The 12,872-nt window shown below is 40.5% G+C and overlaps 1 protein-coding gene across 2 annotated transcripts in view; it reads right to left on the bottom strand.

The window, feature by feature from the left end:
- pde8a (phosphodiesterase 8A) overlaps window positions 1–12,872 on the bottom strand; it is a 63,973-nt gene that overhangs the window by 8,650 nt on the left and 42,451 nt on the right. For both annotated transcript variants that reach the window (XM_052064446.1, XM_052064447.1), the window contains 12 exons: window positions 12,451–12,539; window positions 11,872–11,950; window positions 10,995–11,135; window positions 9,613–9,701; window positions 9,391–9,442; window positions 9,261–9,303; window positions 6,584–6,661; window positions 5,891–5,961; window positions 4,590–4,754; window positions 1,239–1,287; window positions 971–1,106; window positions 688–886 (listed from right to left, as the gene is read on the bottom strand). In XM_052064446.1, the coding sequence (XP_051920406.1) occupies window positions 688–886; window positions 971–1,106; window positions 1,239–1,287; window positions 4,590–4,754; window positions 5,891–5,961; window positions 6,584–6,661; window positions 9,261–9,303; window positions 9,391–9,442; window positions 9,613–9,701; window positions 10,995–11,135; window positions 11,872–11,950; window positions 12,451–12,539 (1,191 nt within the window). The remainder of the gene's footprint in view (window positions 1–687; window positions 887–970; window positions 1,107–1,238; window positions 1,288–4,589; window positions 4,755–5,890; window positions 5,962–6,583; window positions 6,662–9,260; window positions 9,304–9,390; window positions 9,443–9,612; window positions 9,702–10,994; window positions 11,136–11,871; window positions 11,951–12,450; window positions 12,540–12,872) is intronic.

The following is a 12,872-nucleotide window of genomic DNA, read 5'->3' as shown; positions in this document are numbered from 1 at the left end:
TAGAACTTGCAGTAAATTTTTCAGTTAACTCATGACATACTGGTAACTATTGTATTCCCATTTTTCAAAAGACCCATTTAAAATAATAAAAGACATTGCCCACACATATTTTCCTTCTTCCACATTTCTTGACCAATTCCGACCATTCCAACTTCAAACTGTTTCGCTTTATTCGGGACATCTTTGAAACTAGTCTCACTCAAATATTTCCCACATTTTCAAAATAAAACTCACAATTTTAGAAGATTTAGTTTTTTAATTGACCTGCTCCTTTCACACTTGTTGACCATTTGAAAGCATTTCAAGTCTGATATTGATATATATTACATTTCAATTCATTCCAGAGCATTTCAGTTCAGCCTCAGGTCTTCATCATTCATAAACAATTCCCACAGAAATTTAATTCTCTACTTTGCCCGGCACAACAAGGAGTGTTCAGTACCAGTTCTATTATGCCGTTAAAAATAGTGAACAAATATCTCAAACAAATGCTGTTCAGTTCTACATCAACTACCTAATAGTAAATATAAATGTGAAACCAACACCGTACGACTCTGACAGTCAAAAGTGAGCATTATCATTTTGGTCAAGACAAAATTCTAGATATCTGCTCTTGTACTGGAGCTCATCTGTGTTATGACTGTCAATCGTGTATTATGAATAATGGTCTGAGATTTGTGAATTTACCTTGACTCTCTCCTTGCACAGAAAATACGCGGTGGCGTGCAGGACATCGGCCGCATGGGAAGAGTTGTGGTAGGAGTTACTGGCGTGGTAGTTGGCTTCAATCACTTGTAGCCAGGAGCGCAAAGTGGCCTCCGGGCAGTTGAGGTACTCACAAACCCCAAAGCGGGAAAATATTTTCAAACCCAAGAAGGTCAAAGGCCTGGAAGGAGGAAATCCAGCATGGCAGTATTTGACCATTTCTCCGTCTTCGAAACGAGGTCAGCAATAAAAACAGTTGGCTCACCGTTTCATGGTTGCAGCTTCTAAGTTGAAAATGTCAAAATCCCAAGAGTCCTCACTCTCCATGGTCTGAGCTATACGAGGGGGGATGTCGTTTAGGGAAAGAGGAGTGGCCAGGTGACTGGGGATGTGATGGGGCTCTAAATGACAAGGAAGATTTAAAAATAAATAAACAACAGACTGCTCTTGTGTCCTGCCCAGGAAAACTGATTCATATCAAATAATGAGCTCGCCTCGAAATGACTTTGACTTATTTATTAATTGCAACTCACGTTTTGTGGAAAAGATGTATTCGTTTCCTGACAACCTCCGTAAACCATCCTGCAAATCGTGAAAAAGGCGATGGGATTAGCTAGAATCTACTGGACTCAGAATTAATCAAATACTTTCAGTGGTAATTTTTCACTTTTTGGAGGGAAACTGGAACTTCTCAAATATATAAATATGAATATTACCTCTATGATAACAAGCTCCATTAATGGAAAAGTGAAGCTAAAATATTTAAGGCACAAAGCTTCATTGAATAGTTTTGTAACATCACAACAAGTAGAAGAGGGGGAACTAAGTCATACATTTGACCATATATTATATCTATTTTAAGAATACTATATTGTAGTTTATTCAAGCATATAAATGGTATCACTTTTCTTTATTAAAGTCCCAAAATAGTGAAAATAAATGTCTTCTTAAAATTTGACACACATACACACACCGCAGAGAAGAATGTGGTGAACAACCTTAACAAAGTTGAATGATAAAGAAAACCATAAAGTATACAGAAAAAAAACGAGGCTTCAAAATTGTAAAAATTCAAGTAATTCTCTCCGCTCTTCAGTGCTGTGTGGGCGTGTCTGCTGAATGCTTTGAAGCCACGCCCCACTCATCTGTCAGTCAAATGCTGCTGTTACAACCCGGAAAAATGGATGCTACTTTTTCATATGCCGACACATAGCTATAAGTTTCAGACACAAAAATACTGTTTATCCGCTTGAAGCCTCTGGTGGCTGGATTATATCCCCACAAGGAGGCGCTCTAAAGTGACCATGCCAGTGCCGAGGCCCTGTCCACACTCTCACTGCCTGAAATCTGTATGTCGCACTTGTGCCTGATAACCGCTGATGTCAACAAAGGCGCTGAATTTCTTGTACAGTGGGTGACGCATGCTCGGTCCCTGTTTCATCCACATCCCAAAAATCAGGAAAACTGAAATGCTGAAAACCATCTGAACGCTATAGCTCGACAACTACCGGTAAGTACTGTACAAATCTCAGTGTTTGCGCATTTTTTCCGGCAATCACCTTCAAACATGTGTAACGTATTTAGAAATAAATCTTTGAATTACCTTGACAGAGTCCTTCAATGTAACACACCCACTGTATGGCACTGCTATACTATGCCAATGTCGGACTTGAAATATCACTACGGTATCCAAGATATGTCCTCAAGCTATGTCATGACATCAAAACATATTCCACCTCATGTCACCCATGTATTAAAAGACATAACAGCGACCCGCCAGACTATTCGTTCCGTCTCCCCCATGTTCGTCTCGTCTTTGTCCTTCTGAACGGGTTGTAACTGGGAAGTAAATCCCTTGTGTGCTTCTTGCCTAGATGGCCAATAAATCTGATTCTGACATGCCGATATGCAGTCGGTATATTTTAGGCCAAGTACGTTGGCGAGAGAAATGTTTACTTGACAAGTGAAAAAGGAAGAGGAGACGAGCTCATCTTTGACCTGAGCATTGTCTCACGGTAGCCCTGCCTCCGAACACACTCGCTATTTTAAGACTTTCTCATCAGAAAGATGACAACTCCTCTCGAAATGTTTGCCGTGTCCTTTGAGTTCACTGTCACCGGAACAAGGCCTACAGTTGAAATGGCACCGCAGCACGACATATTCTAATACAAGCGCCCGGAAATAAGCATATCATATAAAACGTCCATCCATTCATGACCATGAATTTATATTGGTTTTTATCAGCCGCTTTCACAGAACACATCTTTTACAGGGAGGGTGAAATGAAGGTATAACCCTGCCCATCCCCTGCTGAATCCACATTGTACATTTCTGAGTTAAGTCATGCTTATTCATCGGATGCGAAGAAGAACAGGATGTTTCCAAGCCTGCACGGGCGAGAGAAGCGAGGTACATGTGCAGCAGGGACAGAGAGAAAGGAGGGGGAGGATTTGGTGAGTGGAAGAGAGGGCGGGCTTTTCTCTTCAGCCTCCAGGAGCACAAAGGACAATCTAACGCTTCCTGGTAGGTTGTTGCCAAGACTGCCAATTTGGCACTTGGCCTACTTCTGAATTTCACCACCGCTTTCTCATAATGTCACTCAGTGACTCTTTTTCTTTCTGCGCCTCAACGGTGAAAGTGTTTTTCTCCAACCTTGTCAAAACTATTCGCATGGAGTCAGATGTGCAAAAATGTTTGGAAATTCTGTCATTTGCATGGCAGCCCTGGAGTCGGCAAAGACCCATTGCAAAAAAACACCAATGGCTTGATTGACTCCAGGTTTGTTTGCACAAAACCTGCAAAATATGAGCAGAAATACAAGTAGACACTGTAGATTAAACTAGCACATAAAATGTGATTTATCACAACTGAGAACAATTGCGGGTGTTGTTTTTGAATTTAAATACCGAATCGTAAATGCAGATGGTTATTGTGGCATGGAGCAAGTGAAGGCAAAATGAACAACCGATCATTTCCTCTCATTGAAAGAGTTTCAACAAAACAACAAAAAAATATTTAGAAAGCAATTGTGCGGCTGACTTGCAGATTTGAATCACAGATTTGCATATTTGAAAAACAAAACATTGCAAGGTTCAATGTTAGGCAGAGACAAAAAAATCCCACGTTCTCGGAAGGCGTACATTCAAACAAAACCTGCTTTTTCTTCAATATCTGCCTTCGCATTTAACAGATAATCAAATTCTACCTGTTCTTTACTCAAGCAGGGAGTCGACAATCCGACATCATTAGCACCCACGTGCTTTAAATGTGCAGGTTGTGCGTTATTCAAAAGGGCTCATAACCATCGCGGCACAATATCCAGTGTCAGTTTCCCAATCTCGCTAAAATCTCAATTTCCACCACTTCAAACTTCCTTTTGCACTCACAGTGCTCTTCCAAAGTGGCGAAAGTGCAAAACAACAACAGCAAAAAAAAGGGATGGTCTCCGCCATTGCCCATTGTTCCACAATCTTATAAGCTCATCTGCAATATTCCCACCAACAGCACATGCTATCTGTTCAGCGTGAACATCCAATTCAGCGCCCGCTATGTGGAATTTTGCTCAATCAGGCTCTTCTCGCATCATACCCTGACTTGGTCACCAGTAAAATGGTGAAAGGTCATTTCAAGAAAAGGTTCGCACACTCTAGAGCAGTGTATCCCAAACGGGTTCGTTCAATCAAGTTGTAGGCCATTTCACTGATTGTCAAACAGGCATAGACTTTTTGTCAACCGGGTTTTTGTCATAAGTTTATGAATGTTACGTTCTATTGAACCATGTAGCGTACAGTTAAAGCAATTCTGTATAAAATGAAGACTTCTTGGTTTGAGAGAAAGCACATTCAGCATTTCGGTCTTGTTAGGCCTACAGGAGCAGCGCTTACAGTCATAAGTCCGCCAACAAGGTCATTCGTGTGAGGGTCTTCGTCCTTTGTGCCCAGCTGTGGGGAGTAGAGCTCCGTGGTCCTTAAGATCTCAAGGACCCGATCCAAGGCCTCGGCCACAGGCATGGAGCTGCTCTCCTGTGCTGCGTTGATGATGTTTATGACCTGGAGGATAAAATAAGTGCCATTAAAATGAAGAGAAATGTCATTCATCTCTTTCAGACATCCCCCATTCCCCCCCCCCAAAAAAGGGAAGTTCTTTTCATTTCCAAAGTATTGTAAATAAAACAAAACTAAACTAAAGCCATAATAAATAGAATTTAAAGACAAACCGGTGTCATGAAGTGACACGCATACTGGAATATTTGTATGGTGGCATGTGCCTTTGAGGGTTGCGGCTTAGTGAGGGACATGAGTTCTGACTCCAGCTCCGGTTGGCCATTTCCCATTGAGTTAGCCCAGTGTGAGCATCGTTTCCATGCTGCTTATGAGTGTTCTGACTTTGGATTTGTGGCCTTGACTTTATGTCTTGCTCGAGAAACGAAACAAAGTGCTTCGGCGACTGTCACACTCCTTTTTTTTTTTTTTCCTCTTCACGTGGGCGACAGCATAACTGGAACCCCCTCGTAAATTAAAATTTGTCGCACAACACAGCAAAAACAAACAAAAACAAGGTCATGGCTCACAACTTGAAAAACGTCAAATTTAAGGCACTCGTAAGTCTGGCTACTGCTGTAAATGTGCATAACTCAACCAATATTGCGGACAAAAGCTGGCAGTGGGAATTATCAGAGGTGTCTCTTGGGACACGGATCATCCTGGCCTCATGGATGATTACTTTAATTTGAAGTGGAGCAAAACAATGTCAAATGTAATCTTACATTGGTTTCCTATGGCAGGGCCTCCCGCGCACCCACGCACCTTAGTAGGCTACCATCTAACTATGCTTTATTCTGGAGAGGATGATGCCCACAGGGACTGCCTACACAGTCAAACGATACAGCAGAGAAACTGTAGCATGTCATATGACCCATCTCTGGGGACTTTCTCCGTTTCCTTCCATCAAGCACAGAAACAGCGGGTCAGCCCGGTGCGGCATGCTTTCGTGTGCATGAAATGTAGCATTTTATCACCATCCCCTCTTGACATGCTTGCCTGGCCTCTAGAAAATTGGATCTATTTCTGGTGGATGTACAAAAAGGGCTTGTGGCGGTGATGGTGGTTTTTATAATGGCAGTGTTGTCATGAGATTCGAAGCATCTGCACACACTGCACACAGATGTCTGAGTTTGAGGCAGCACCTTAGTGATGGGAGCCTCGATCGTCATGGAGTGGATTCGGGCCATTGAGGAGTGCCTTCGCTGTGAGCTCCCTGCCAAATAAAGAAATACGGAAATCAAAATGAGTCATCATATAACGAACTTTTTTGATAGCCGTGTACTCGGGATGAGTAAAATCAAACAAAGCTCGCCTTTTTAAAAAAATATCTGACTTCCCCCAAAGTATTGAAGACATTCTCGAATAGAAGTTTTTCTTTCGTCAAACAGGGAGTTGACAATCCGCCATCAATTGCACACTATTTATTTATGCGTGTGCAAGTTGTGTGTGACTCAAAAGGGCTCATAAACATTGCGGCGCAATATCCAGTGTGAGTTTGCCTCTTCCGCTAACACATTCATTTTCATGACTTCAAACTTCATTTTGCACTCACAGTGCTTTTCCAAAGTGTCTATGGCGGAAGTGCCAAAAATAGGGTCTTCTCCACCGTTGCCAATTGTGCCACAATCTTAGTAGCTCATCTGTAACATCCCCACCAACAGCGCATGCTATCTGTTAAGCACGAACATGCAATTCAGCGCCCGCGATGTGGAATTTTGATAAATCAGGCCCTTTTTAGCGAGAGCTTTCTGATGAGAGTGTTTATGTGCTCCTAATCATTACTTGATTCAAACAGACAACTGGGGAGCGTGTTAGCTTCCATCCATCACTCTCACCGTCGCTCCCCCGAGACGTCGTGGATCTCACGTCCAGAGAGCCTTTCCTCCGGTCTTTGTGCTTACTGGATTGGATGTCTAGGGAGAGAGAAAACAACATCTTAAGTAACGATGCACAACCTACTTTTATAAATCAAGCCATTCCCCACCCCTCCACTACAAAAAGGTGACTTTGATTGCGGTGACCCGTTGAAACCTTAGTCAGTCATTCTGATGTTATTAGTAAAATCGTTGCATTCACTTTTTTCATATACAGTACAAAGTGTGCGATATTTGACAATAAAGTTGTATTCAATTCAATTCAATATTTTTTCTCATGGACTTCAATGACATCCACAAGTCTCAGGAAATCCCCTGCTCCATGATTTACAGTCAGCCTCAAAATTCAAAGAATCACGCCTCTCTGGTGCTTCTACACTTATTCCCAGGATACACATGGTGGGTACGGCAGAAGTCAGAACTGCACAAAAAAAGACACGCGAACAAGAGGAAATAAGCCTGAAAAGAATCAGTCAAGCGTATCATTCAATGACATTGACTATTTTGGGTTTACTGGAACACTTATCCAACTAGACCCCGTGGCCACGGGCAGGCCATTGGGGGCCGGGCCCGCCCACCAAGTTGCTTGTGCTGCCTCGCTTGAGGCACAGATCTCTAAAAAGAAACAAATTCTTAAAATGTAATTTTTCTCATTGCGCAAAAGGCTTCAAAATCTTTTGTATGTTAAACTTTTTTTAATGGTTACTAATGTGCATTACTTTGTGTTGTGAATTTTGGTGAAAAGCAAATTCATGTGACTTACGAATGCGCAGCTTGAGGAGTCGTGACACAGTTGGAAGTTTGGGGCTAGCGTGTCCACGGTGTTGTGAGTTCGTTTGGAAGAGTGCGTTGATGAGCAGTAAGTTGTAAGATTCTTATTTGTGTGTCTGTAAGCACATTGTTAGAACTGCCCATCGTCTGTTCCAACAAGATGTTTTGTTCGAGTGTTTTAGGCAATGTTTTTCATGTACTCATGTTACCGCGTAAAGATCTTGAAGATGACATGTCGCCAAGTCAGGTACCGGAGGTGGCTCCAATTCAGTTTCACAATAAGAGCGCAAACCAGAAGTGCCCCTTGAATGTTGCTATCTTGACCAAATTTGGTTTCATTAAATTTGCTTAACTGTCTTAGCCTATGTTGTGCACGCTCGTTTAATGGTCTATTTTGTATCTTTCTTGAGGAAAAGCACATACAGACATCCTTAGCAAAACACTCATAGTCGACAATACTGTACCAATGTTATGTGAACACAGGAGTGAATTGAATGAGAAAAACCCTGAGGAGAGCAAGGAAAAAGAAACGCTGGGATACTGGGAAAAATTCTCAGAGTCTGCCTCAAGTGGTGTGAAGACAGCTCACTTACCCGCATTAATGATTGTTTCTATTTTTGTGTTAAGAAATGTTAGTGTTGAGTTAGTTGTTTATCATTCAGACACTAAAAATATATATTTTAAATGGGGTTCTGTTTGATTGATGGAAATCTAATGTGCAACAGCCTATCATGCTGCAATGTAGCGTCAAAGTGTGCGTGTGCGTGTGCGTCCTTGCTGATGTCCCTACTGTTGACCTCTTAAGCCGGACCTGCTATCTGGTCGAGCTGGTCATATTTGCTGTGTGGCTGAATGAGTTATTGTTATAGTAGCGATATCTAAATATGAACATTCAATGCATTCATATTTCATAATCTGAAAAATAGGTTTTGCCTGCCTGAAACCGCATGTACTGTACATTCCAATACAACACTAAGGACAAGCATTCAAAAGCCTCATTTCATCTGTGAGTGAAAACTATGGATGAAATTATGTGCCTGCGATTCCCAGAATAATTTGAAAACAGCACTAAATATTGCACATTTTAGTTTTTAATGATTGTAATTATGTTTTATTTTATTTTATTTTTTTATTTATTCTTGCCATGTTTGTTTTTGAGGGCAGGCACAAGTCACCACCCTTTTATGATGCAAGACAAAAAAAAATGCATGTTGTAGCCATATTGGTTTTCACCGATCTTGGCATAAACCTTATACACTAAAAAAACAGTAAAAAAAATAAAATAAAAAAATTTCACCTTTCATTTTGTCATATGCTGCAGTGTTCATTACAAACAACACAAAACATAAGAAATGTGTACCTGATGCTGTGGGTGTGTGTGTTCTTGGCATATGAATACAGTGCGGAAGAGGAATGAACTCTTCCAAGCCGTTATTTTATAGCCATGACATCATCTGATACAGTCACTGACTGTGACTAGCATACAACATGAAAGGAAACGATAACAGTTGCAGAATGATGAAATGTTCCGTCGTGTTGGCGGGCCTTGCTCAATTCAATGCAAAAAGAACCCCCCCCCCCCCCTGGAGCCCCCCCCCCCCCCCATCTCCCCCGATATTAAATCCCCAACAATGGAAGCCAACGTTGCGCTTCCTGCTGACAAACAAAATTCTGACGATGTTGACATGAAAAGAACGTGCCCCACTAATTGCTGATAATGGCCCATGAGAGAGAGCCTCAAACAGTGCAATCTGCGCGACAGTCTTTTGAACTGCTGTGCGAAAGCTCTCCTATGACTGCAGTTTTTCAACAGAGACGAGTCAACAGAAAAGTTATTTATTTCACGAGCATCTCAAGAAGATATTACCTGTTTGCGACTCTGCTTGCACTCGTTCACTTGATTTATCAGTCTGTATAGACACATAGAAAAAGAAAGGTGGTACATCAGGTACTTTTCATTCATCAATGACTTGGTAAAATAGCAAATCTTATCTCACCTTATTATTATCATTTAAAGGCCTGTTGATAGACACGTAGTGTCTTATTTTTCTGCAAAGTGGAAAAGCTTATCGTCAGGACATAAAATCAACAAACATCATCGATTTCCAGTGTTGCCCAGTTTATCACCATGAATCAATTGTGCCCGGGCTGCATCGCAGATTTTTTGAAGTCATTTATTACCGGTACATGCAATTCTACATTTTCCTGCTGTCACTCACCCTCCCTGTCCGATTACAGGTGTAATGTTCACATTTTGTTGGATGCTGTCTCCATTCTTCTTTTTGGCATAATAAACCCCCTGCCACTCCTAAGAAACATCAATACACAAGCATACAGGCAATGAAAAATGCTGAAGTGGCTGCACACACAGGCAAAAACGATAAGCCTTTTTGACTGCATTCCAAGTTAGCTCAGGTGAATAATATCTTTCCTCAAGGTGGGTAACAGCTACAGGGCGGTGATAACCGTGATCCAGGTGCAGTTAAACGGTAGGTCAAAAAATTAATTTAGAGCAACAAGTTGCTTTTAACGTTCGCAGGAGCACTCCTGGGAGTCCTGACGGCATGTTTCATGTCCACCCTATCCTACCCTTCCCTTTCCTCCCCACCTACAGACTGCCGTGGCTTAAAAAGAGCCTTCCTGCTGTTTGCAGCTCTGAGACTGACCTTTGCTCTCTGTGTAGTAAGATTACAGCATAGCACGGCTTTCAGCTGCTGCTCTTGGCTACATGAAAGATAGCAACTGCGTGGCCAAAAGTGCAGATTGTGCACACTGATGCGCGTGTACGGTGAAATTTCTCTCAATATAACAACAATCAGACTGGATTCAAGTGTTCGTTCCTAAATTGGTGGACATTTTCTGACTGCCCGCTTCATGAAATTTCAAATGATCCATGCACAAATTGCAGAAAAATGGATTTCTTGTGCAAATTCGAGACAAAATGTAACTGTAACTGTAGCTATTGTAAAAGTGATTCCTAAATATTATTTAAAATACCAAATTCCTCTGAAGCAACCACTCACATTTTATTTTTACTCTTGTCCATTTCTCTTGATCAGCAGCGTCCAAATCAAGTACCAGGTCAAATTCATTTTAATCAGTTTTTTTTGTATGATTGTGTCGATATGTCTTGCATGAAAGCATTTTATTTGATGACAGACACATTGTAAATACTAGCTAGTCATGAAGCTATGAAGTTGTGTCTCCAGGAGAAACAGCATTATTGAAGGAATTAGGCTGACCATGGGAAGACCTACTGGCAGATAGGTTCTCTCCCCTATTTTTCATGTTTTTATTTTATTTTATTTGCTGGAATGGACTGTATCAACCCTCCATCAGATTCGGCTATTTGATTATAGAGGATTTATTGAGAACTGTAATGTATTTTCAAGGTGAGTTCCTGTGACAACAATACATCTCATTAAACATTTTGTCAATGAAAATGTTTGGGGAAAAATGCATAATAAATAGTCAATTTTTCCAATATTTTTCAAAAATGTTGTTGACTGAAATGTCCTCCAATTCTGTTATGACCCATACGAAAAGCGTCTCCACCATTTAAATACACTATGCTAAGTATGGATGATTAGATGCTGATTACCTTTCCTTTCCGGATGCAGGAGTTTATTGTTTCAAGGAGATCAGGCTTATTCTTTTCACTTTTAGGCACTTCGATTATTTCCTTCCCTATGAGCTCACCTTGTTGGTAGCCCATAATGGACTCATAGGCAGGATTCACATACTGTGAAGGAAAAGTTCAGAATGAGGCTTGATCATGGAGGAATTCGGTAAACGGTATATTAAAAATGATGATAGACACATGTATTTTTTTTATTCGATAGTGCAGGAATATTACAAGTCCAGTGTGTGAATTGCATAACTGAATGTGACAATTATTGAGAGTGTGCTAAGGGTTGAAACAAAAAAATCAACACTCCATAAGAAGACATTTGCAAGCTGACTGTTTGCCCTGCTAACATGCTGATTTTGTAGAAGTGTTGTGACTTGAGTGAAAGAAATAACAGCATATAGAGTAGATATAAAAAGTCCACATATCCCTCTTCAATTATTTGTGTTAAAAAAATGAGAGCAAGATAAAACATTTTCACAATTAATTTGACCTGTAATCTTTACAACTCATTTGAAAAAAAAAAAAACGTTTCAAGAAAAAGAGTAAAAACAATTCAGGTAATTTGCTTGCAAAAGTGTGCACACCTTATAACTGGAATGTGGCTTTGCTGAGAATTAACCATTTCCATTCCAAACTCATGATAAATGGGAGTCAACTCAACCCGGGCAAAATATTAAAGGCCTTTCATTAACCCAAATAAATTTTAGCTGTTCAAGTGGGATGGTTTTTTTTTTTTCCAAGCAGAATACAAATAATACAAACTATTCAAACGGGACTACAGCAAATGCTCATGAGACAGTGACGGCGAGAGAATAACTGCATCACACAAAAGTTCATCAAAATGCACCTGAATGACTTGATCTTCAGAAGTGATCTCAATGGCCTCTTGGCTTTGTTCTAGGGCTGTGAAAATAGCATTTCCAGCCCTTGTACAGGTGACAAGAGAAAAGAATTGTTCATTGTTACCACGTGAACAAAATGACCTGCTAACATCATAGTGGGAAATTGAATGCACCAAAAACATACCTCTTTATTTATTTTGGATTGGATTTGGATAAACTTGATTGTCAATTATCCAATTAGAGGTTACGCTTGACACTTTTGTCGCCAATCAATCTTATTTGTTTATCTTACCTAGATATTTTTGAACATTTTTTTTCCTTTTCAGTACATTGTTAAAGTGCAGCAACTTGTACAAAAAAGTATTGAAACACTGACATATGTCCATGCAAAAGTAGAGAAGGTCAATTTAAGGTTACTGTGCATAGTAAACTGTAGATGGTGTACACGCTGAAATTCAGCCCAAAAGTCAGAATATCCCTGAGTTTTCAGTGCAGTAGAACAAGATATTCATATCTTCCTCCCCCAGGAACGAGTAGTTTTGTCTAAACTAAATAAAAGACAAACATAAGGTTGCTCAACTCACCTTAGTTTGAACTGTGCGAGCACCTCTCCATGCTCCAGTTGCAGCAGCTCATTATAGCAGGCCATCATATTGGCATTCTCTACATATCTCTGAGGGTCAGAGATCAACAGCAGCACAAATAAATGACCAGTCAAAGGCGACTAAAGTTCCCTTTTTGAACAGGACTCGTGATATTGCCAGTATATATCTAATGGGACAGTTCACGCCACAAAGTCATGGTATCGGAATCTCTATGCATACATCTCCTGAGTAAACAAAGATTTGCCATCTATATCACTGTCCTATATAGTGTGTTGAAAGAAGGACTATGATAAGATTTAATAAGAGTAATACATCTATAACTGCTTCAGACAACAAAGTGTATGCAGAAAAGTGGTGAAGATTGCTCGACTGTCTCTGTCCTAGGTGTGTTCTTGTGTTAT

The sequence above is a fragment of the Hippocampus zosterae genome, chromosome 4, assembly GCF_025434085.1.
Source record: "Hippocampus zosterae strain Florida chromosome 4, ASM2543408v3, whole genome shotgun sequence".
Classification (NCBI taxonomy): Eukaryota; Metazoa; Chordata; class Actinopteri; order Syngnathiformes; family Syngnathidae; genus Hippocampus; species Hippocampus zosterae.
This window is presented reverse-complemented; position numbering and strand designations above follow the sequence as displayed.